The sequence below is a fragment of the Dermacentor andersoni genome, chromosome 2, assembly GCF_023375885.2.
Source record: "Dermacentor andersoni chromosome 2, qqDerAnde1_hic_scaffold, whole genome shotgun sequence".
Taxonomy (NCBI): domain Eukaryota; kingdom Metazoa; phylum Arthropoda; class Arachnida; order Ixodida; family Ixodidae; genus Dermacentor; species Dermacentor andersoni.
Window position 1 is genome coordinate 102,296,944 of NC_092815.1, and position 25,996 is coordinate 102,322,939.

At 47.1% G+C, this 25,996-nt stretch overlaps 1 protein-coding gene across 1 annotated transcript; it reads left to right on the forward strand.

Moving 5' to 3' along the window:
• The first annotated feature begins 135 nt into the window (after positions 1-135).
• Positions 136-25,714, forward strand: LOC126541524 (folate receptor gamma-like). The gene is made up of 6 exons (XM_050188319.3): positions 136-400; positions 470-679; positions 15,563-15,760; positions 17,416-17,551; positions 23,016-23,095; positions 25,057-25,714. The coding sequence occupies exons 2-6, from the start codon at positions 539-541 to the stop codon at positions 25,294-25,296; spliced, it is 795 nt and encodes a 264-aa protein (XP_050044276.1). The 5' UTR covers positions 136-400; positions 470-538; the 3' UTR covers positions 25,297-25,714.
• The last annotated feature ends 282 nt before the right edge of the window (positions 25,715-25,996 follow it).

Sequence of the window (25,996 nt, forward strand, 5' to 3'; positions counted from 1 at the left end):
TAGAAAAGAACTGTGTACTTAAAACAAAAAGAAGTAATTACTGGCAATAATATTGTGGACGTTTTTACACGAACTAGCTTTCATTTAGCGTTTCTTAAGTTAAAATATTAGACGCACGATGGCGACACGTGCACTAGGTCACGGGTCAAGCGGTTTCGTCTGATCAAGAAAACACGCTATCAACGGACGCGTTGAAATTATACGCCAGTCATTATGTTGAGAGGCGCGCTGATCGTACACTCGCTAAACGCCTACAGCCAAACCGCCCTAACCCTTAGGCCTTGAATCTCACGCGCATCGAAGATCTCGAAGCCAGTCTACTTTTCACAACAACATTCGCCCGGAACGCGAAGGAGACGCCGAAACACGGCCCACATTTTCTGTCGAAGTATTTATACAGGTTAGTAGACACGTTCGCAAGCGATCCCTGCGGCAGCGTCGACCCGCCCACTTTTTCGTTCCTTTGCAGGTAGCAGCTAGCAGTCAAACTTGTTTTGAGGCTCACTGATAAAAGTGCTGCGGCAGCGTTCACGCAGCGATGGAAGTTCGCGTCATTTCGAGAGTGCTGCTCGTCGCCCTGTTGGACCACTGCTTGTCGGCAAGTGCAGATGTATCGGCATGCCTGGATGCTCGAAACCACAAGAACGAGCCCGGCCCGGAATCGAGCCTTTACGGTCACGTAAGTTCGTAGCTAAACGGGCTTCCATCTCGGTCGAGCGCTCAAAGGCGCTTGTACTCTGTCACGTGGCCTCAGATGCGCCGCCGGGCGCGCGCGCGCGCGTGCCCGAACTGTGCCCGAATGCTGGCGTAGCTGGCATGACCTGTCCACAGCGCGCGCTTAAAATACGAGAAGCCGGCTGATTTAAAATACGAGAAGACGGCTGATTGTTTCAAGCGCCCACCCGCGCATGTGCCTTCATTGGGACTTAGTAAACTGAGCACGTCTAGAAGCGGAAACATAATTAACTCAAGAGTTTTCCTTTAATGCCTCTTGCGCCGTCATTCGTTAGCATTGAATCGGAACGGTGTACGTGGTGGGACGTGCTTCATCGAAGATTTCCAGCATGTTGTAGCTTCATGTTTGAACGCCCCTGCAAATGTTAAACTTTGCCGTACCCGGACATGCACAGAAGCTAAAGCAAATATAGTTGCGGAAAAGAGTTCTGGTGTCTCGCCGCCACCAAATGCCCGCCTCGAAATTTGTCTTCATCATGCGCTAACATGATGTGGCGAGTCCTGAGCGTGTGCGACCCGTATTTGTAATGGATGATGCTATGCGTACGAGTGCGCCCGTGCCGGAATTGGCTGGCTGCACCACGCACATATTGCCGCACGGCAATATTGCCACATCCCGAGTAAAAGGCTTGTCATTTGAGCCGCACAGTAGTTCGCCAATCGAAACGCACACTCGCCGGGAATTCCGAGTTTGGTTTAGACCTTTACTTGTTTTTAACCTAACCTAACCTAACAGCAACATTAATTTGCATGCTAACACGTGCTTAAAAAAAGACAAATTTCACTGATGCGAGAATTGCCATTCGCTAAATGGCGCTGCATCGTCGTGCATCCTGCCATTTCCGGCATGGGCGCACTCCGTAGTGCGCATAGCATCATTCATTTGTAATAACGATTATGTACTCCAGCATTTTGCTTTCTTGTTTTTTGGTGCGAAGGTATAGAGCTCGTAACACGTCTTCAATCCGTATGTATAACCCTATAGTGTTCTCGTTGTGATTGTGCGCTTGCACTGACGATATTGTTTGCTAACGTTGCGATGTTGTAATTAGTGAGTCAGCGCAAATAACTAGTGCAGGAAGCGCTTGTTTCAGTGAAACATGCGAGCACTCATACATATCCACATAAACACGAATGAGCGCCCAAATATATATATATATATATATATATATATATATATATATATATATATATATATATATATATATATATATATATATATATATATATATATATATATATATATATGATCTTGCGCGCTCAATATTTGAATCTCATCTTCCTCACCTGTACGTGTCATCACGAGCTGTGACGGCTTTGTCTTCGAGAATAAAGAAGTTCAGAAGTGGTGGAGGTTCTTTCTCGTTCCTCACGTCCTCTCACAGTTTCTCCCTGGAGCTGCGCTCGGGTCGTCGTATCACGTCGTACCCCACCGTTTGCTACAATGTCCAGTCAAGACACGCCTGTACAAATACTGGTAAATACCAGTGCACGAGTCTGACAAGGAGAAAACGACTTTTGCCGCCCCATACGGGCTCTGCGAATTCAACCTGATGCTTGTCGGGCTCTGCAACGCACCTGCGGTATTCGAGCGCATGGTAGCGTCTTATGTGACCTCGAATGGAAAACCTGCCTGGGCTATCTTGACGATATAATTGTCTTTTCTTCAACGTTCTCACATGTCGAGCGAAGCATGTTATGCGAAGCACTGTGAGGGGAGCTTTCCAAGTTAACGAAACGACCATGAGCGCACCAAGACGTAGGCGGCCATTTCCTGACCTACATGACACATACATGATATTCATGTCATGCCCAATTATTTATGTTGACGTAATAATTCTGCGTGCGCCCGCAAGGTGGAGAGAAGTAATTAATAAAGGGGAAAATGAGACATCCACCCAAGAGTAGCAAATTGCGACAAAAACTTCGAGGCTTTTCTTTCGAGGAACCCGTATGGGTTTCATTTGGAGCAATTTGCTACGTTTCGGTGGATGTCTCATTTTTCCCTTTATTAATTACTTCTCTCCACCTTGCGGGCCTCCGCAGAACTATTACGTCAAACTCTTGCCTTTGCTTCGAGTTGTTGACAAATTCAACTTCGCTCTGCCATCTGCTAGCCGCCTGGTTGGCTCAGATGGTAGAGCGGCTGCCCCGGAAAAGCGGTGGTCCCGGGTTCGAGTCCTGGACCAGGACGAATTTTTCTTCAACGGCGAGGCTTTTCTTTCGGGGAACCCGTATGGGTTTTCCTTGCAGCAATTTGCTACGCTTGGGTGGATGTCTCATTTTTCCCTTTATTGATTATTTATGTTCGTCATACACTCTTGTCATATTATGCCAGCTTTGGTACGTATACCAAGTTAACAAAACGACCATGAGAGCACAAAGACGTAGGCGGCTAGATAGATACTGTCAAAGTGGCAAATATTCGCCAAGAAATGCTTCGCATTTAAAAAATGCCGCTTGGGAAGCAATTCCAAAGTTTTGGGACGCTTAGTAAAGAAGGGATTCGGCCAGACTTGGAAAATATTGCCGCAGTCCTCAACTTTTCCCGCCGATGACGTGAAAAAGACGTAGCAATTTTAGCGGCCTCGCCTCCTACTTCCGCCGATTTATACGCAACTACACGAAGCTTGCGTTACCGCTTTACGAGCTCCTTGGAGCTGCCGTACCCTTCGTTTGGACAGTGAGATATGAGAAGCAGCGTCCTAGGCTCTAAAGCGAGCCCTCGCGTCCGAGCCGGTACTGTGCCATTTTGTCACGACTGCACCTACCGTCGTCCACACTGACGCTAGCGGTCATGGTATTGGCGTTGTTCTGTTACAGCGTGACCATACTTCTCGTGCGCGAGTAATTGCCTATGCCAGCGTTGCGTGTCCACAGCAGAGAAAAATTATTATACCATTACTGAGCAGGAATGTCTTGCTGTTGTTTGGGCTGTGCAAAAGTTCCGCCCGTATCTACACGGCCGCCGCTTCACGGTCGCTACAGATCACGCGTCGTGCTGGCTCTCCTCGCTGAACTTATCGGGTCTCCTTGGACGCTGGGTGATTCGCTTACAGGAGTACGACTTCGATATAACATACAGATCTGGAAAGATGCACCAAGACGCCAACGATCTCTCGTTGCCCGCTTCCAATCTCGCATCTTCTACCAACGCCTGCCCGCAAACAAAGCCCGTCTCGCGAGCCATCTTCGTCCCCTTTACAAATAAAAACTCTACTGGCCAGGCGCTGACTGGCATCACATGCTCACCAGCATGCAGACCCATACTGTCAGTCTACTCTTGACCGCCTCAGCGGTTCCTCCTCTCGCCCGTTTGAGTCGACAACTTGACCAATTTAAGTTGCACAACGGGGCCTTATACCGCTACATTTATCATCCCGGTAGCAACAAATGGGTCCCCGTAATTCCTCGTTCACTGCAAAGCGATATTTTACAAGCTTTTCACGACGGTCCAACGGCAGATCATCTTGGATATCCCAAGACTTACGACAGGATCCCAAGCCGGTTCTCGGCTGAGGAGAGGCCTGGCCTCTCCTCAGCTGTGGTCTTTTTCGTGGCTTGTCAACGCCGCAAACACACCACGTCTGCTCCCGCTGGGCCCCTTCAACCCCTCCCTTGCCCTGCCTCTCCCTTCGAGGTCATGGGAATGGACTTGTACGGGCCTGTTCCTCTGACCGGCAACGGTAATATCTGGATTGTGACAGTTGTTGATCACCTCACTCGCTATGCTGAGACAGCTTCTCTACATTCTGACACAGCGTCTGAAGTTGCACTTTTTCCCTGCGAAGCGTCGTTGTACGCCATGGAGGACCACGCGTTCTCCTCAGTGACTGCGGCAAGGTCTTCCTCTTTTCCATCATTTCCGAAGTCCTACAAGCAACCAGCAGTGTTCATAAGACAACTTCAAGCTACCACCCACAGACCAATGGCTTGACCGAGCGTTTCCATCGTACACTTTCCGACGTGATCTCAGTGTACGTCAGCCCGGACCTCAAAAACTGGGATGCATGTCCTACAGTTGGTAACTTTTGCCTATAACACTGCACATCGACGTACCACCAGCTTTTCGCCATTCTTCCTTGTCTACGGTCGCTCACCAACTTTCTTCCTTGGTGCATCTTTCCTCTCGGCTACTTTCTCATAGGGCAGTGCGTTTCTCCGAACAGTTTGTTTCCCGCCTCGCCCACCACCCCAGGACGCTCGAAAAGGCGCTGCGACTCGACTCACCGCAGTGCGACGTTCTGCTCTGGCGACGAATTATTACTCTGAACACCTAGCTGTATGTACGTGTGCCCGGTTTATGTGACAATTTCTACAGTCGTTTTCTTGGACTCTACCCGATTATTGAGCGAACTTCTCCTTTTAATTACCGCGTCTCGAATCTTTATACTCCCTCCGACCGTCGTCGCCGCGGAACAGATTGTGCACGTGTCTCGTTTGAAGCGTTATGCACGACGCGTTTCATAGTACTCTTCTGCGATCAGGCTGGACGCTTGCCATGAGGGTAAAATTAGAGTGAGCACAATATTTGCTGCTCATCTTCCTCACCTGTACATATCGCCAGGAGCTGCGACTTCTTTGTCATCGTGGCTCGCAATTGCAAGGACACCGTTCACATTCTGCCTCGAACCCTTTCCATCTCGCCGTGCATTGCCGTTTGTGTAGGTGCGTAGGTACATACATCTGTCTTTTGTGGCACGACGATTTTGTCCCCGTCATGGTTAGCAGCTGGCCCGCGAGGTCATCGAAGCCTCAGTTGCTCAACTCAGGTGTTCTTTGCTCTCAGTGATGAATCTGAATATCTTGCCAGCACATATGCTGATTACCGTTAGTCTAATCTTTTTACTGCGCTGTCACGATCGTGATGCCCTCATGCCTCTCACCCCACCGCCACTTCCTTTTTTTTTTCGTTTGTATAAATGTGAGAATTTATTTAAATTTAGAGATTAGACTAGAGACAGCTTATGGTCTTGTTTACCCTTCCCATCTGTCTTCATTTCAGTAGTGCTGCTACCATACAATGAGGACAGTTATCGTAGTGAGCGTATAAGCGGTCTCACATTGTTCTCACGCTCAGGTGTCTCCTCAGTAGCCCACATGCTTTCTCTCTCTCGTGCACAGATTCCGGAAACATGTATACACAGATGGCTCAGTAAAACTCAACAGCGCTGCTGCTGCAGTCATCATCCCGGCACAATCTGAGGAAATCAAATTAAGAACTTCATGTGTGACCACATCGACGGGTGCAGAACTCGCGGCACTCCGTGCTGCACTTGATTTCATTAAGCAGAAACCACCGCAACAATGGACAGTCTTCAGTGACTCCAAGGCAGCCCTTCAGTGCATACGAAGCCCAATGCGCCACGGACCCAATGAACAACTGGTCTCAGAAATTCGGCACATATATCATCAAAGCTATGATAAGGGACACAACATAATCTTTCAGTGGCTTCCAGGACATTGTAACATCAGCGGGAATGACCAAGCCGACGAAGCCGCCCGATCTGCACATGAAAGTGGTCAACGAGTCTTCATTCCGCTTTCGCGAACAGACGCTGCGGCTGAGCTGCGATTGATGTCGCGTGAGTGTACTTTGCCCCTGTGGGACTCAAATGTTTTCACCATGTGTCGGTTGCGTTCGTTGTCTCCGGACATACGGATGCACCTCCCGCCTGGATTACCACGACGTGAACAGACCATGCTTTACCGTCTGTGGCTAGGCGTTGCCTTTACAAACGCCTAGGCTTTCCTCATAGGAATGGCCAACAGCCCCACGTGCGACACATGTAACATCGACGAGACGCTCGCACATATTATCTGTGTCTGCCCGCGATACAGTGCTGAGAGACAAGTGATGTGCAGGGTACTGGACCAGCTGGACAATCGTCCGCTTTCAGAACTAAAAGCTTTAGGCCAATGCTCCGAAAGAACATCCACGTTGAAGGCCTTACTCGCGCTATTAACGTTCTTGCGGTCTACGGGGCTTCACGACAGACTCTAAGAATGCCGCCCCCTACCGTTCTGTAGTGTACGCGCTTTGTTCGTGCTTGTCTCCCTTTCTTTCTATCTCCCCCTTCCACTCTGTTTCTCTTTTTATCCCTCTTAACCCTTCCCCCTGCGCAGGGTAGCCAACCGGAACTACCTCTGGTCAACCTCCCTGCCTTTATCTGCATTATTTTCTCTCTCTCTCTGACACACACACACACGACGTGCAACAGGATGCGCTCTTTATTCGGCTCTGAAAAGCAAACGCAGCAGAAGAGTTATTGACATCACAGCCGTTGACGTTACATAAATTGTCCGACTTCCATTAAGAACTATAGTTTCTTTTATTTCTTGTTACTGAGTGTTACGTACAGTCCCACACGGTTGTCGAACTTATGATATTTCATAAGCAGCATAACAGCCCAATAAGAGGACCTTAGTAGTGTTGGTACGAGCTCCGTTTAACCTGCGTTTCGCAAGTAGAACAATTCTGTTTACATAAAAATACATCAGATGGGGATGGTAGGGAGGTTAATTATCTGGAACAGATACATTGGTTTGCTACCCTATACATACTGGAAGTGGTACGTGGACACTGAAAGGTAGAGAAGAAATTGAATGAAAGCACATAAAAGAAGGAGGGGCATATCAGAGTCGTTGAGCTACTGTACTTGAGCATGAGAGATTCAACAGCGCCTTGACCGCCTTTTGTTGTGACGCTTGAATCGGTCGGCACTCCAAGATCCTCTGCTTCGAAAGCGGTCGGTCGTCGAGACGGGCTGGGTGGTCGCGAGTGATCGCCTGTAGGCTCACTTATACTAGGCTGACCCGACACTGATTTCGCTCTGCCTACTGTCGGCGACAGCGTTTTTTACGTTCGTGTCGGCGCCTCTGTCACACTTGTGGGGATGCGCGACTCTCACGCATCCCCTGATATGTTGTTATCCCGCACGGCTCGCGTGGCCTGGCGCCCGCGGCGGTCGGAGTGGTACAAGCGCGGTGCGAGAGATGGCGCGAGTGTCGCGCCGCTGCGGGGTTACTTGGGTGCGGGGGAGACAAGGCGCTCGCTCTTGGATTCGGGACAGCGAGCGGGACGGGCGTGCCGCGCGTGCGCCGACCAATGCTTCTGCGAGACCGCCTCGCGTGGCCGCCTTGGAATGCGCCACCGTTCGCGTGACAGTACGCGCGAACGACCAGGCGTTGAGATCCAGCATGGGGCGAACATATTCGCTCGCTATCCGGTCGCGGTGAGTCGGACTTATAGATTTGTCGCGCGCCCATCGGCATGTTTTGTGGATACCAGCTCGGCTAGCTGGCATTGATCTATGAAAGGTGCAATAAATGCCCTTGTGATTGTTTGCACTGCTGTGTTGTCGTTCCTTTGTCCCAAGAGTACGGGAGGAGAACCCCACACACTGTACCGACGCCGAGCTTTGTGCCGACCGTCGGCAGATTGTCGGCGTCCGTACAGTGTGACAGAGGCGCCGACACGAAGGAGAAAACGCTGTCGCCGGCAGTAGGCATATAGATAGAATAAACTTTATTTTCCAACGGATAAGGTGGTCTACCCACCCCCCGAGACGCAGGTCAGGGGGCGAGTGCCGCCGCCTCAGATGCAGGCAGAGCGAAATCGGTGTCGGGTCGGCCTAGTGTGAGTGAGCCATCTGCGCTTCATCGAGGACAACGACAGAGAATATGTATGCGATAGCTTACTCGCTGCCGCTGTCTTCACAAGAAGTACTGCTGGCCATTTCGATGAGGAAAGCAAAGGATTATGTAGTCATTGTAGCTGTGCGCATAACCCCACCCCCTTCCCGGGAAAATGGAAAGGCTACGCCATTGCTTATGCGTAGAACCAATGTTGGTGCCCACGTTCCGTTTATCCGTAAGTGCCGTTTCAAGTTTAAACCCTACTAATATAGGGCGTTTAAGGAACGTAAGAGAATAATAATTTTCTCTGGTAACGCTAACGGCTGCGTTCACTTTCCAGTATAGATTCAGTTCCCCGAGAATAACCGGAGTAGAACATTATTGCAGACGCAGTTGGCCGAGCGAGCCAGCACCATAGCCATGGGCGCCGCCATATTCGTTCATATGATAGCGCCCGTCATTGAGCGTCTTCAGATTGACGTTTGCTCGCTTGTTTACAATGGCCACGGCGGCCGCAATCACGGCTTAGATAGCCGCTAGCCGCTATTTCGGCCACCAGGATGAGAAGTGAGTGGGTATAGACTACACAAGACTTAGGCCAAGGCATGAGAGGCCGTGTAAGTACACATTTCATTTATCCATTCTGTCTGCGCTGCAATCTTAAACAGTGTGCAAGCTTATCAGCTGTAGGCGACCAATGTAGGAACCAGCTACATTGTGATTGCGATGTGTATATTCTAGTCTTTACAGAGGTACATTTGTAGGGCTGGTATTGCCGTGCACCTGCTGTCGTCGTTAACTGTATGTCCAACAACTGACCAGTGCTGACCATATAACTTGGGAACAGATTTCTGCTTTCTTTTTAGTTACAGCGCAGATTAAATTGTAGTCGCGTATGCGGAGACAAAATTGTTGCAAGTGGTCTAGGGGTCGCTCGCCTGCTGTGCGATTCCCGGCGCAAAAGAAAACTTGCGGTTCCCGCCTATTATTCCACGTTTGATTGCGCTTTTGTGGAAAGTGAAGTTGCCCGAGTATGTCAGCCGCGCTTAAGCGCTAGTTCAACGTGATATATTGAGCCAGCGGTGGCGGTAATACTGTTGTTGCTGCAGCTGGTGTTAGCCTGGTAGTTCTTGCTGGCAATCGCTTGCCGGTCATTACCGGCAATCAATTGGCTATCCGGCGCTGGCGGTAGAGCTTCTCGCATGATGAACGGCCGTAAACACGCGCACTACTAGTGCAGCTGCGGCGGACCAAAGCTAGCAAAGTCTCACTCCATACATTCAACTCTCTGTCGCAGTTCTTAAAGTTCGCGACAGGGCACGTCTTCCCTGTTCTCCCCTCTGCACCTCCACATTTTAACAAATAGTACTAAGTGATTCCTGGCCTCTCGGCGGGACGTTGCAAGCGGCTGATGCCTGCTTGCTGTCGGTTCAGAAGGCGTTCGATGGCGGCGGGCGTGTGGCGGCCCCTGGTGCGCGGACTGTTCTATGTAGAATGTATATAGATATTGCAGTAAATCATTTAGGGCGCTCTGACCCTTGCAATAATTTCATCTAGGATTTAGATGTAAAATAGATGAAAAGTCGAAAATGTGACAATACTTCTTTAACACTGTCGTCGTATATACCGCTAGAAATACGCTCATTCTTGGTGCTTTCATGATTTAAATGTCGCAACGTATACTGCAACATAAAAATTCTAGTCTGATCACTGGTGTTTTGAATGAATGTATAGCAGTAACAATTGCTGAGACAGTTCTTGAGAATGCTTATATGACATGTCAAAGAAGCACCTCGAGATCGAAACGCGAGTGAAAGTAATAATTTGGTATTTTTAGTATAAGTACTGAGAGTAAAAAAAAAATCTGATATATACAAAATATGCATCTGGTTGCGAGTTCTCGACTTTTGTAAGTCATATCACGCAAACAAATTGTTACGAAGATTTGTTGGCCTCAATAGTAGCCGTAATGATGCCCGCGCTATGCGGGGACGCAGTAGCTTCGCAAATGTGAAAATGGCGAAGTTAGCATTCTACGGTGAGCATTTGTTTTTTGCTCATTGCAGCAAGCCGGTGCCTGGTTCGTTCTTTTACTGCGTTCTTTAGGTTCGCGATGCAATGGTTGTCAGGTCAGGGAGTCTGCAGAAGCCTCCTCATACTTGATATTGCGTTCGATAAGCTTTTCTGTGCGTTCAACTGGCACTGGGGCCTCCACGCGCTTTGTTCAGTTCCTGTAAAGTGTTGCACAGCAATATGTAACGTTGCACAATATTGTACAGTAACGATAAACTTGCACAGGCGGTGTTCAAAATGTAAGAGATTAGACTGCTTTTCAAGCTTCGTTTGAAGTTCGGTCTGAAATCGATATTGTGCTCGTGTGTGAGTGAGAACCCCACATGACGGGAAGGATTGCTCATAATAATTTGTACATACGCGCGTTGTCGAAGTGTTGATGTGTAGGAGCAACCCACGGTGGCGAAAATAAAGTTGCACTTGATATTAGTCGAATACAATGATCAAAATAACACGCACTCACGAGCTTCTACGGTTGCTTGAAACATTGTTAAAACAGCATATACCTTGGATCGGTGATGATGGTGATCGACTTCTGTCATGGTTCGCACCCACTAAGGGGGATAGGCCAAGAATAGAAAAATCGACAGCCCGAGAGAAACTTCTTTGTCTTCGCTGACGCTGTCATTTCAAAATTATGTTGCCGATCGAGTCGACCAAATAAGCGCAGATCTTGCGTCTCTTATTGAAGCAATGATAGGAGCACTGGAGGCTAGTTTCGACGATACTTTCAGTCAAATTTTTATTTTTCCGGACTCTCCAATCTGCCAAAGGTTGTCGAATCTGACAAATAGTTCAGCCGTTTCAGGCTCTGCATGATGTTGCTAGTAGAATAATTCCAACATAAATATTGAACAAAGCGCAGAAAAACTGTCGATCAAATCGATGTCTATTGGCGCGATAACAAAAGAGCTAAGTTTCTAATAGTTGCGCGCGTTTGGTGCATGCAAGCACAATACAGCACGTGCTAAGATACCTATATTAATTGACGCGCGTACAGCATTTCCATAACTACATGGACCACTACCGCCAGAGTTCCCGAAACATACATGCATTTCCTAAATTCGGGTAAACTTAGAGGCAGTGTGCGATGTACGGTTTCGCAAGCGGCAGAAAGATGACACGCGAAGCCGGCGTAGAGAGGACGCAGCGCGAAAGGCAAGCCCGGACGAACAAATGCACATTGGCAGACACTCGTTCGCACCGCAGGCCATATCAGTAAGCGAACGGCTCCACGCGTTTTAGCAGCTAGGCTACAAACTTGGGAATCTGGGCAATCATCATTCTCTATTGGGACAATACCTGGGCCATGACTAGAGGTTGGCCTTCAGTGCAACGAGCGACGTTATCATAGTACGAGCATGTGCTCAAGGGGATGGAACGATTTTACGCAGTGACATGCGTTTGTTGTTGATGTTTCGTCCATATATTATTTTTCCCCCGCTCTTGCATGTGTTGGTGTTTCCCCGTGCTATAGTATGATTTTAATTATCTGTTTTCCTTTCTTAGTTAATTTTTTAAAGCCAATTTATATTTTCTGTGTAGGTGAAATGGCGGAGCCGGAGGCGCACTGGCTGCTTCCGACCTCTCCATTTGGACCCTGTACTTTTACCTTGCTTACCTATAAGAACAGACAGCACACGCTACAAAAGAAACAGCCCTGCAACATACACGAGCGACGACGTTTACATCGCGCTTGACATTGGGAATTTGATCCTGCATTTCTTCTACCGCGCGAAGCTTACAAAAAGAAAGAAAGAAAAATAAGACAACAACCCAGCTGCTTCTCGTCACCTTAAACGCCACCTATTTCCCTCCCTTTCTGAACCACCGTTGCCCAAAACGTTCTCCTCCGGCGATAATCAATTTATTTCCAAAGATCGCAAGAATACCAACGCGGGGGAGACGGAGCGTCTCCTTGCAACATTCGTATTATTTTTTCTTTTCCCTCGCGCGCTCGCAAAGCGCGCGGCTTTCAGCTTCGCTTGGCAGATTTTTCTCGGGGGGCCGAAAGAGGGGTGTCTTCTATGCTCGCGTTTAATCGTGTAGGTCGTGCGTGACGCATGAACAGAGTTGGCGCCAGACGCCGCTCGTATGTCCTCGCCTGCCTTAGCGACATCGGAGATGACCAATTAGGAGTCGTTTGACTGCAGCGGCGCGCATGCCTCGAGATCTGGTGGCATACGCGTCGGTGGCGGCGACGTCGGCGCGAGCCGTCCATACGAGCTAGACGACTGACTCATACGCGGCTGTTCTCGCGGCATCGTTTGCACAACGTTATCGCTTCCTCGGGTAATCGCTTGTACAGATTCGCACACGACGGACATGTTATCACTTTCGTGCTTAGTCTTGTCTCGAAAGTATGTCAGTTATTATCGCTCTTATTTTTTTATCATTATTATCGTTCGTCTATCAGTGACCTCGGATACACGAGCGTGTATAGTCTATACATATTTGCGCGCTGTGCGAATCTAGCCCGCAGGCTATATGCAACAATGCGAAGCAATGCAGATATCGCAACATGTGCGTAAGCGAACATGCAGCGGTGCCGTTATACAAGTATAAACCGTCTGTCGTGCGGTGGTGTTCATATCATTTAATTCAGTGGTGGAATAATGGCTTCCTGCGATTAATGGCTTTGGAGTTCAAGAATATAAACACGTCACGTATACGTGTCCCACCGCATCTCGTGAAGGCTTTTTCACGAGGCCGTTTCGTGGTGCAGCGGTCTGCGTAGACCACTACGGTCTGCGATATGTGCAGACCACTACGCCAGTTCGATATATGCACCTACCAGCTGACTCACCGCAGGCCGGTGACTCAGTGGCTCTGGCGTTCTGCAGTTGAGCACGAGGTAACAGGTGCGGCCGGCTGCAGCGGCCGCATTTTGATGCTGGCGAGGTGCAAAGGCGCTCGTGTGCAGTCGCGATCAATTTGAAGGTGATCGCTCGAGCGGCGACCTAAACTAGGAGCAGCGCCACGTTACATCATCGCCGTCAGTCGAGAGGGAAACATCAGATAGCTCCCCTCTCTCTCTTTTGCTGTTCCATGAGCAGCTGTCACTCTCGTCACCCTCTACGAAATAACCTGCGAATTCATTTCGATTGCCTCATCAGCTTTTGCACAGAGACGTCATTGTTAGCCAAGATATGCATGAGACAGCGACGCACACATCATTAATTGCCATGAAAAGGAAACAAACACAAAAATGTGGCGAGTTAGTCTTGGGGGTGACGATTGCAGTCTGGAAAAGCATAAAAGGGGAAGGAGGCAGCGAATTTTTATCTTCGCAGTTCCGAAATCGGTCGCTATGCTGCTTGGAAGGCCCGCCGGTCGATGCTCGCGCGATCACCTTCAATTTGATCGCGACTGTACATAGCTAGGTGCACGTTAAACTGTCCCTGGGGGCTCAAAATTCCTCCAAATCCCTCATAACACCCACCGTGAAGTTTCGGGACGTTAAACTTTCCCGATGTAATCGTTAATTTCGCGCATACCAGCTAACCAATAATAGTTCATACTTAGCTTCTACCGAGTGTATGTCATGCACCAGTCGGAAGGTAGTAACTCCGGCTGCAGGCTATTGGCCTCGAGCTCCACCACTGGAAAAGCTGGCGCCACCGTCGGCGTGACGTGCTATTAGGGATCACGTGGCCATAGCGGCCGCGTCGGCTGCATCGGGAGCGCCGCAGCGAGCTAAGAACGAGACTTTTAAATTCCCTCGTACGCTGCGGTCCTCATTTAGTGGCCAGATTTTCCCGCTTCGAGTGTCTCCTTTACAACGCCTGAAAGCACTACGATATGTAGTGGCTGCCTTTGAAGGAGCGCAACATGGTAGGCTACTGCTCGGTCCCGCAATGCCGGACGTACGCAACGGAGCCCGATGTCAGCCTTATTCACACGTAGCCGCATGACAAGAAGCTGCGTGAAGCTTGGCTCGCGAAACATAAAACCGGCAAACAGTCATCGGCTACAACTCGGGCATGCAGCAAGCACAGACGCGAGGAAGATTTCTGCAACGGCGCCGGGTCTGCGATGTTCGGAAAACGCGCATTGAGACGCTCGCCCGAGTCCGCTGCCCGACTAATGTCATGACGGTTTGGTCTATGAACTTGTCGATGCTATTGATACTGGCAAGTTCACTGGAGTGGAAAGGGAGCGGTAAGAAGCACATTATAAAAAAGCATGACATATGGTATATAGTGTTTGTGTTATGAATTAATGCGCTGGATTACAAAAAACAAGCAGCGGAAAATCGCACGCTGAGAACACCAATAAACGTACAGTACGACGCAACTCGAGAAATAATATTGAAACGTCCAAGAATTTAGAAGAAGAAAAAAAGATTGAATCGTCGCGACGGCACATCACAGTCCCCGTAGGCGTCGACGTCTCTACAATGAAATTATTTTTGAACAGCTCTGATAGCGCTCACGCAACAATGGTTGCTTGTATACTGTCAAATGCTCATATTCTGCGGCCTAAAGCTCATGGCACGGTGCGAAAACGCGCACGCGGCGAAAGCGAAACAGTGCGCGGACAAGCATGCAGACGCGCAGTCGGTCGCTGCGAATTTGTGCGATCGCTGCATTGAGGCTTCATTCTATTACGCTCTCTTTAGTTATACAAACACTATAAGAACATATTTCACACAGTTTGCTCTCCGCGTTTATCTACCTTTCACGCAAGAAGCCGGTTCGGGAGTACGTCGCGGCGACCGCGCGCAGTGGCGTTCACTGTACGTATTCGGTAAAGAGACCGCGTTTGTAAACGATTCTGTGCTTTCGGTTTGCCCAAGATTATTATTTAGACAGTAAAAACTTCACTTGTTTCGAAAGTACTTACAGAAATATCCGGGAGAGCTAGCGCGTGGTGTTTTCAGTGAGCGCTGACAGCAAAACCTATGAGGAGCGCGCCACGTGATCCCTCATACTACGCCAGCGAGGCGCTTCCGATAGATGGCGACTCCGTAACTCCTCGCTGCCAATACCGTGGCTTACTTGCAGTTTTGGAGAGAGCGCACTATTCTAGGCGACTTTCCGGGACGCCCACTGCGCTGTCGTCGCTTGCTCGCTGCGTCAAATAACGCGCCTTCCGTCGCGCGCGCGCGCTGCAGTGCACGCCATGGAAGGACCGCGCATGTTGCACAGAGCAGACGACGCACGACGTGCACCACAAGGACATGTACAGCATGTCGCTGGACTTCTGCGAAGAGCAGACCGGCCGCAAAATGTCCCCCGCCTGCCGGGAGCACTTCCACAAGGACCTCTGCTTCTACGAGTGCGAACCCAACATCGGGCCCTGGATCGTCAAGGTGCGTGCCTGAGTTACACTTCAGAAAAGTTGAAGGAAAAGTGATAACACTTCAAGGTACTTATAGGCCCACTAAAGAAAAAGAAAGATTCCGTAAGAAGCCATCGCAGGATGAATGTCGACGTTGATGCGATTACCATTGAAGCAATGTAGCGCGACACACCGTATGGCCACCGCCGAGACGCGTCATGCATGAGGCGTGTGCGTACTGCAGCTGGATTCCTCTTTCGCGCTCATCTCTGGGCATGCTGCGCCATCTAGAGGCGACGTCGCGAAGTCCGCGCGTGTCTGAGTATGCGTATAGACAAGGTTGAATATATATTTATGACGCGGCTTATATAGATACCGCCCAGCGCCTGATATATATATATATATATATATATATATATATATATATATATATATATATATATAGTGGCACATATCCGCTACCATATATACCCTGTCTCCCAATTTGGCCCTGAAAGAGGTTAGACACAGAATAACATACATACTGTAAACTGGGTGAAGTTTCCAAAGAGGGAAGTATCCAGCTAGATTACGCCTCTCGAATACCGAATAGGTTGGTTTCATTGTGAGCGAAGGCCATAAAAGGCAAAAGCCGAATAAGACGGGCGTCAACGCCAGCTTGATGATATCGCATTATATAGCGCTCCTCGTGACGAAATACGAATTTTGGCGCTATGCATTCGGGACTGGTTAAATGCTTGTCAAAAAGTATACATACAAACCAAAGTTATATGGCACTCGAACGTAAGAAAAATGTACCAGAAACCTGCAGGCAATGTGACATTCATGACAGCGCACTGACGTCATGGACGCCGCGGTTTGGGCGTGAAATAATAATAATAAACAATGTCGTCCATTTCCTCACTTATAATAATAGACAACCTAAAAAAAAAACAAGGAGATAGTTGTTGAAGAATGCTTTACCAGTTTATACTTATCTAACGTTTCTCTTTAGCGTCTTAAAAGTATGATCAGAGTAAAATATTCAAGGTCAAGTTAAAAGCACTTGAAATGGGCAGAATTAAAATTTCTGATGCGCTTCCTGCCATTCTTTTTTTTCAGTGTATCGCGTTGAATACTGCGCCTTCGCAGAGAATGCATGGTTGCATGCAGTTCCAAGTCGATGGAACATGAAAGAGTTGCGATATGCAAGGGCACAGTCCTCAAACGATCCGTGCTTACAAGTCAGTGGATCGACTTCCATTGCGTACTTCTAATGCGAATCGACGCACACTACGTAGCCGCGGAGACGGCAGCCCACGTCCCAGTTTTGTTCAGTGGTAGGAACAACGACGACTCTCCCGCAGTTTAAAATGTATTGGACTTCACGGTGAAAGTATAGGACTGCTTTAGCTTTGGCAGTTCCGTGAAATTAAACGCCCTCGTGCGTCTATAACGCACATGTGAGCATGCGTATGCTAATACGCTTTGTGGTGTGTGGTGGATAGCAAGGGATAGATAGCTTTACGAACGTGATAAAACTGTAGCGCGCTGAGGCAATCAGCTATGATGAGTGATATTGTTTGTCTTTTTTTTTTTCATGTATCTTTGTTTCATAACTGCTGTTCTTTTGTGTGTGTGTTTTTGCCATTACGGATTGTCCTTGCTTTTCCTTTTAACTTATTTTGGGGGGAACCCACTGAGCAGGTGAACCGCAAGATAGGCAAGGAGCGCTTCTTCGAGGTGCCGCTGTGCTACAGTGACTGCCTCGCCTGGTGGAACGACTGCAGGAACGATTACGCCTGCACCCCGAACTGGCCGAGGGGATTCGTGTTTTACGGAGGTGGGTCGGAAACTTGCGGGTCGTTAAAGCCTATAGAGTACCGCGCGGCGTCCGCTGCAGAAATCGATCACGCTTACGACGAGCGTATACAGCTCGGTTCTTATACTATATGCTTTCGCATCCTCCACATATCGTAGTGCCACCACAGTCCATGCACCGTCTTTCTTCTTTATTTTAGTTCATTACGAAATTACGAATTCCTATGAAAAAAAAAAGACCGTATAGTGGAAACTTTGGAGTAGTTTTGACCACTCGGAGTTCTTCAACGAGCACGCGAAACACGAGCGTTGTATTGCAATCCGCCCCCACCGGAACGTGGTCGCCGCGGCGGGGTGTCGATCCCGCGACCACGTGCAGAGCTAGCCACGTGAGCCACCGCAGCGCTACCTCTCTCCGTTCATGTGTGCCCCCCCCCCCCCTTTTTTTGTCCTGACGCGTACTGCCAAAGGCTGATCCCTTCCGCATCGCTCAGAATCGTACCTCTTCTTCCGCCACTCAGATTCTATAGGCATATGGCGCCACGACTGTTCGATTGTTCGACGGCTTCACTCGAGTCTTCCAGCTGGCGGCTCGTGCTGAACAGATGCGTGCCGTGCACTGCTCGACTGTTGCCTGGCTGAGCTATGTTTGTGCGATTCGTTTGGCGATGTCGTAGCTAAACCACTTTTTTTTTTTTCAAATTCAAAAATCAGTTTATTCAAACGACTAATAAGAAATACATGTGAACCATGTGGGCCCTTAGCCTTCTCGGCTAGACTTGGGCCCATGCAGGAAGTGCGAAAAAAAATCGTTATAGCGAGACAACTCAGTATTTTACACAGGATTCATGTAACGGCAGTTATACTGCAGTTATACACAAAGGCAGGGGAAATGCTCAAGAAATTATACAATAGTTCGGAGGACAACATAGAAAAAAAATAGAGAAAAATAAAAAAATAAAATGAAGAATGCATCAAAGAAAAAACACAGACTTATAGTGGAGTCGAATATTGCTGGCTTCGGAAAAATTTTTTTATATCGGCGATTGAGAATTGACCTACTTTTAAGTTAGCAGGCAGTTGGTTCCAAATTTTAGCAGTGGCATAGGCGATAGTTCTTTTACCGTACACATTATTAACAGCTGGAAGGTTAAAACGACAACTGAAAAAATTTCTAGTTGGACGAGATGGATATACAAAAACAGATGATGATAGTGGGATGTTATGGTTTAGTATATGTATAACCACACAAGCTAGTTTGAAATCCCGGATAGCAAAGAAAGGTGTAATGTCTAAGTGACGAAAGAGCGGAGCGGATCTATCTGTGTGTTTACTATGTGTTATTATTCGAAGTGCTCTTTTTTGCAAGATTACTATTTGATTTAAGTACGTGTTATACGTAAGTCCCCAGGACTCCACCCAGTAAGTCATATTGCTTTGAAAAAGGCAATAATACAAAATTTTTAATGTGCGAAGCGAGAAGAACTTTCTAGCTTTTATTAGGATAAAGCAAGCCCGTCTCAATTTGCTGCTTACTCGAATTATGTGAGGATTAAAATTGAAGGCTGAATCTAGAGTTATACCAAGATATACCTGTTGATCGACTCGTTCGAGGGGGTTTGCGCCTATTCGTAACTCATTTAAGCTATATGAATTTTTATATGGACTAGAGAACACAATGTATTTAGTCTTTGAGGTGTGTATTGTTAATATATTTTGTAAAAACCACTGGCACATCTGAGAAAGATCACTATTAGCGTGCCTTTCAAGCATATTAGGGTCATGACTAGAGAAGAGAAGGGCTGTGTCGTCAGCATACATAATAGTTTGGGCATAATTCAAAGCATCTGGCAGATCATTTATGTACAAGGAAAAGAGTAATGGTCCCAATACCGAGCCCTGACGCACGCCACAAAGGATGGAATGAACGCTTGATACGGATTTGTCGATTTTAACACATTGCTTGCGACCAGAAAGATAGCTTTCGAAAAACTGCTTCGCTTGACCTCTGAATCCATACCGATGTAGTTTTGATAGTAGTATATCATGGTTCACAGTGTCAAACGCTTTTTTAACATCAACAAAAATGCCAACTACATACTCTTTGTTATTTAATGCTTTGTTAATAAATTCACTTAAACATTGTACAGCCGTGGAAGTAGATCTGTTTTTCCTAAGACCGTGCTGGTTATCTACTAGTACGTTATATTTATCTAGAAAATGGGTAAAACGTTTCATCAATAACTTCTCAAATACTGTGTTAAGGGCACTAAGTATTGATATTGGTCGGTAGTTCTGGATGTCATCCTTACTACCGGACTTGTATATTGGTGTGACTTGCGCTATTTTAAATGCGTCTGGATATGTGGTCATGTAGAAGGATGCATTAAATAATTTTTCTAAATGCCCACTCAGTTCCTCTATGTGCTGTTTAATGACGAGTAAGGGGATCTTATCTTTACCTGGCGTTCTTCCTCCAGTCATTGTTTTAACGGTAGAAATTATTTCATCCTGAGTAATGTCATCAAAAACAAAAGAATTAAGTACAGGAGCTGGGAGCTCGGGGGCTTCGTGCATACTTAGTTGTTTCGGAAGAGCTGGACCTATATTGCAAAAGTATTGATTGAAGTCTTCCGCAAGGCTTTCTGTGGTTCTAGTAGGTGGGATAATTTCTGGCAATATATGATCCTTCTCTCGAAGTGTGATGACCGAGTTTACTATTTCCCACATTTTACGCGGGGCATGTTGGTTGCTTTCTATAATAGTTGTATGATACTTCTTTTTGGATTTTCTAAGTAAGGCCAGAGCTTTATTTCTATGTATTTTATATTGTATACGATAGTATTCATTAGCTTTGAACTGCTTGTGCTTTCTATACCATTTATCTTTAGTTTGTATAGCAGCTAAGACCTCAGTCGTTACCCAAGGACATATTGGCTCAGAATAATAAAATTTTGCATTAACAATTGTTTCTGTAAAGCAAGATGAGATAACATTTATAAGGTGGTTGAATTCTTTGTTAATATTCTTACTGTTCTCAACATTGATCACTAGAGTGCGTATACGGGAACTTAACAGGTTGTGATCAATAGTTGTTTTCACGCGTTTCTTAATTTCTTTTTTGAGAGGAGAACACGATGCTAGAAAAAACACTGGAAAATGGTCAGAAATATCAGCATCAATAACTCCAGAGAAACATAGTGAGGTATCAAAATTGCATAGGATATGGTCTATAAGCGTCGCTGTGGAGGGGGTGACTCGAGTTGGTTGTGTTATTTGATTAAGGAACCCGTAAGACTCAATCAGGTTCACGTATGGTGCTGCATTGTCATTAAGAGTGTCGATATTAATATCTCCACATATTATTGCAGGATTATTCATAGAGGCGAAATGTTCTAGAGCAGGTTCAAAGGCTTCCAGAAAAAGACTAATGTGCGAACTTGGGGAACGGTATAAAACACCTACAGTTAACTTGGAACTCAGCTCAAGGAATAAGAAATCATATGCATCGGGAACCTGACATGTTAGTTTGGGACAATGCTTGAAAGGAATATTCTTGTGTACATACAAAGCAACTCCTCCGCCTCGCGTCTTTGTTGGTCGCGAGAGATAAACTGAATTAAAATTTGGAATATTAAAGAATTCATCAGGTTTCAACCACGTTTCTGACAACGCGATTATATCATACTCAAAGGAATGGGACTTTAATAAAACCAGCAAAGAGTCAATATTTTTAGTTAAGCTTCTAATATTGCAGTGTAGTATCTTCAGATTATGCGCAGCTGAAAAAGCCGCGTTCAGATGCGACACATTACACATTTCTGGAAATGGCTGAACAGATGCGTGCCGTGCACTGCTCGACTGTTGCCTGGCTGAGCTATGTTTGTGCGATTCGTTTGGCGATGTCGTAGCTAAACCGCTTTCGCAAAGACACCGTAGGCGTACAAATGGCGGGTAAAATTCTCGGGGTCGCTTTTAAGTATAGAGGTGTGCGAATATTCGAAATTTCGAATGCGCACCGAGTAGTCCTCGCCGTTATTTTATTCACATTCGATTCGACAGTTAGCTATTCGAAATTGTCGAATATTCGTTTCTGTTCAAGCGTATAAGGCACGCCAACACTTACTGGAGTCTCGATGCGAGATCGATACAAGTGAGGACCGCTTCGAATGATTCTGCGGTATAGGAGAGCCGCCGTTGTCGCGCAGGAGCGCACCCAGTTCCTGCAGTGAAGGCACGGGTGAGATAACGTGTGCTCAATAATTTCCAAATAATGCCTGCCTTTTAGATTTTGCGAAAGGAATTTATTTAACCAGCCTGGTTAAATAATAACGTGTTTATTATTATTATTATTATTATTATTATTATTATTATTATTATTATTATTATTATTATTATTATTATTATTATTATTATTATTATTATTATTATTGTAAGCCACTCCCCCATCGCGCACCATGACGATGCACGATCTGATGTTGAGCTCGCACTCGTAGACGATACATGACTGGGTATACTATACATCCTACTTGTGTTGAACAAATAACCCCGATAATGCAAGGGACCGCCAACCGCACGTATACGCACACACGCACGCAAACATGTATTCTCGGGATGCAGGGCCTATAGCTCGTCTTTTGCTGGGATTACCGTGCCTCCCGGACATTTTTAAGAGGACTCTGATTTGACATAAACGTCTCAAGCGCCAAATAAGGTGAACGGCGTGTGGCCGTCTGGAAAAATAACCGGACGAGCCGGAAGTGACAAACGGACACGAACGAGAAAAGGAGGCGCTCGTCTCGTTCCTTCGTTTTTCGTACGCGTGTCCACGTTTCGCCGCGCCGGGGGTGCGAGCTAATTATAATAGTTGGGAAAGCGAACCGTTCGATCGCCCTCGCGTGATTGAAGTTGGAATCGCGCTTTCGTAACCGCAAACGCGATTCATACCAATCACGTGAGGGCAAGAGAACGGTTCGCTTTCCGAACCATTATAATTAGATCGCGCCCCAGGGATGGTGCCATTCTGAGCATTGTCGAATTCCGGCAGGGCGTCACGTTCTGCCATTTTGGCGTTTTAAGCCAGTCACTGCTGCAGATGTATAACTGCACCCCGTCAGAATTACCACGAGACGGCGAATTCGACAATCTGCAGAGTAGCACCTTAACTCCCCGTTCAGCTACGTTGTGGGTTTTTACAGCGTCCGTTCAATAACTTGCTTATCGATCACTGATGAGACGGCATTCGAAGGCAAGCAGAGCATCAGCTGGAAGGCATTCTAAAACGTTTTGTCCTGCGCAGATACCGTCGACGTGCGCGAAAACAGCTCGAAATTCATGACGTCACATTGCACCGCGTTTTCATGCGCGAGATTATTTGTATTTGTATTTTTTTCCATATACTAGTCGAAGCATGCAGATTTGGCGTTTGTCTTTAGTGCGCATTTATTTAATCCGCATTTCGGATCCCACCTGTTCTCTTCGCGCAGGGAGCAACCATTGCCCCAAGGCAGCGACGTGCGTCACCTTCGAGAAGATGTACTCGGGCCCGGCCGACTTCTGCAGCAAGGTAAAGAATAGGCGCACTCCTTTCGTGCCACGATAGCGCGCGCTAATAGAAGAATTAATGGTTGGGCTAATGCTGCGTGGTCTATAGCACTGCTGATGAGGAAAATTGGAGCAACGAAAAGAAAACGCACACGGGAAGTAATCGGCAATGCTAGACCAACTATAGCCCAGGAATGGATTGGTTTATTGCAACGCGCATGCCTTTGTCTTCCCTTCCTGCGCGCGTTGTCTTTTTGTTTGTTTGTTTGTTTGTTTTTTTGTTTTTTCCTCATCGGCGCCGCAGCACTCGTACTGTGGCACCGTTTCAGCGACACAGCGAGGGCTAGAGCGAATATATCACTTTTAAGAAACACAAATGAGAGTCAATCGAGTTTCAACAGAAAGTCTACTGAATGCAACAAACGTTCATAGAAACTCAACAGAACTTCTCTAACGACTTTCGCAAGGGAATGGAAAGTCTACACAAAGGCGTCGTGTTGCGTGCCACACGAGCAGCATTAGCCAACTCCCGTTAATTCGACCTCGGCGAATTCGACTTCTCGCTTAATTCGAACGTGAAAGCGTGCAGTTTCGGTTAATTCGACCCCGGCTGACGCCGAGCGGCGCTCCCTCTTGCGGTAGCGGTTGCTGAAACTTTAAAAACGCAGCAAAATCAGCAGACGGCGCTTCTACTTTCGACGCTTTCGAATATTTTTGTCTCCGCCGACGACATTGTTGAGCTTGGTGGGTCACTCACCGCGACGATATTGCCTGCAACGGGACGACGCAATGCTGGGACAGCGTTTAAACATGTCGTTATTAAAGCACCGCCCAGTGCGTCACGTGTCCGTAGCTATAGCGAACAGTCGACTCCCGGCGCAAGCCCAAGTCGCAGGCCGTCAAACGTCTTAGGCTAATGCGTAATTAGGTGAAGTGCCTGTGAATGCCTGTATGTAAATAATTTCAAGCTACGTCGCAATGGGCAATCGTTTTAGTTGTCGTTCAAGCTTCGCTGTACAACCACCTTCAGAGCGTCGATTGGAGACCGATCTTTTTCCTACGTGCATCCTCAGCGTGTATACAAGTGGCTGTTCAACTATCCCTGCAGATATATATATATATATATATAAAGCAGTTCGATTCATGTACAATACATGTGGGCGTAGTTCTATTACTAACCTTTTATCTCGGAGCGGCTTGCCTTCTATAAGTGATAGAAATCGTGTATGCCGTCTAAAATTCTTTTTCCAACTAATAAATGGTCACTACAACATCGACACGTCTAACATTATCACCTATACAACAGGTTAGGCTACCAGACAGCGACACTCACTAGCTTAACTCCATTTACAACACGTGTCAACTGCCTAAAGTATTCCTTTTTTCCTAGAACTATAGTAGACTGGAATAACCTGGCCGTTAAAACTGTAACACAGGACTCATTATCACTTTTCGAGGCACATCTTTAATAAAAAACAAATCGTGTATGCCGTCTAAAATTCTTTTTCCAACTAATAAATGGTCACTACAACATTGACACGTCTCACATTATCACCTGTACAACAGGTTAGGCTACCAGACAGCGACACTCACTAGCTGTAACTCCATTTACAACTCGTGTCAACTGCCTAAAGTATTCCTTTTTTCCTAGAACTATAGTAGACTGGAATAACCTGGCCGTTAATACTGTAACACAGGACTCATTATCACTTTTCGAGGCACATCTTTAATAAAAAACCTTTTTTTGCACTTGCTCAGATTGTTAGTGATAGCAATGTTTGACTGCATGATTGGAAAAAATCGCTGAAGTAACGTTGAAGCGCTAGTTTTGGCGCCTGTGTTTTTCGCTTGTGCGAAGAATTTTTCAAGGGCAGTTCCCCATTTCTGTATATATATATATATATATATATATATATATATATATGCTTTGTGTTTCTTCGAGAGCGGAAGCGGCAGTCCGCAACAAATTGCTCGTGCCTGCAGGTTTGGGACCACTCGTGGAAAGTGGTGCCGGATGACACGCCCTGCATGCACATGTGGTTCAACGACACCAACGGCGGGAACCCCAACAGAGCCACTGCCGAGTACTACTACCGACTGCCGAAGCCGACCGAGTACCCCAGGTCTGCCGCCCACGTCGTGTCCTCAGCGGCCGCTCAGTTCTTGCTGCTGGCAACTTCGACAGCTGTCGTCGCACTGAGCGCTGTGTTTCGAAGTTGTTGAGTGAATGCGGCCCCTCCATCGCCACTCTGGCACGCGTGTGCGCGCGTCAAGCCTGCAGGACTGGGTCACAAATTGACGTGCCAATCAATCCACGACATATGCCCGAAAAACGCCACAGATGCAGGGCTGAAAACGAGTGAGCATCAACTAAAGCAGGAGGATCATCGATCGATGTGCTTAGAAGAGCTTGGGCGGAAATGCGAAAGGCATTTCCTGCTGGCACAACGACGCTGACAGTTGAGTAGAAACAAGCGTGGCCTTTTCATTGATAGTGTTGTGTGCGGCTAACCATATTACCTGTCACTTTTACTGCCTTGGAATGTTCTTTGCCCTGAAGTTAGTGCAGTTCCATGTTTTTGCTACTTCTGCGAAGGCAGCTAATTTTAGGTTCAATAAAGGTTTTGAACGGCTACTGAAACCTTGACTCGTGCTTCTGATGCCCCCTCCCCTCCCTGTACGCTATACGAACTGGCTAGCTACCAGTTCTCTACTTTGGCTTTCTCCGCGCATACTTGCAGTCAACTGGTTAATTTCGACCATTGGTAGGTCAGGTCACGCCAAATAGGTTCAATTTATACACAGGAAGATTGAGTCGAAAGCCTTCTCTTTTTCAAGGTCGCCTTTTGATGTACAGAAATATCACGTGACCAAATGAAGACTAGAAGCGAACCAAAGCATGTCCAGCCGTGTATAAGATATT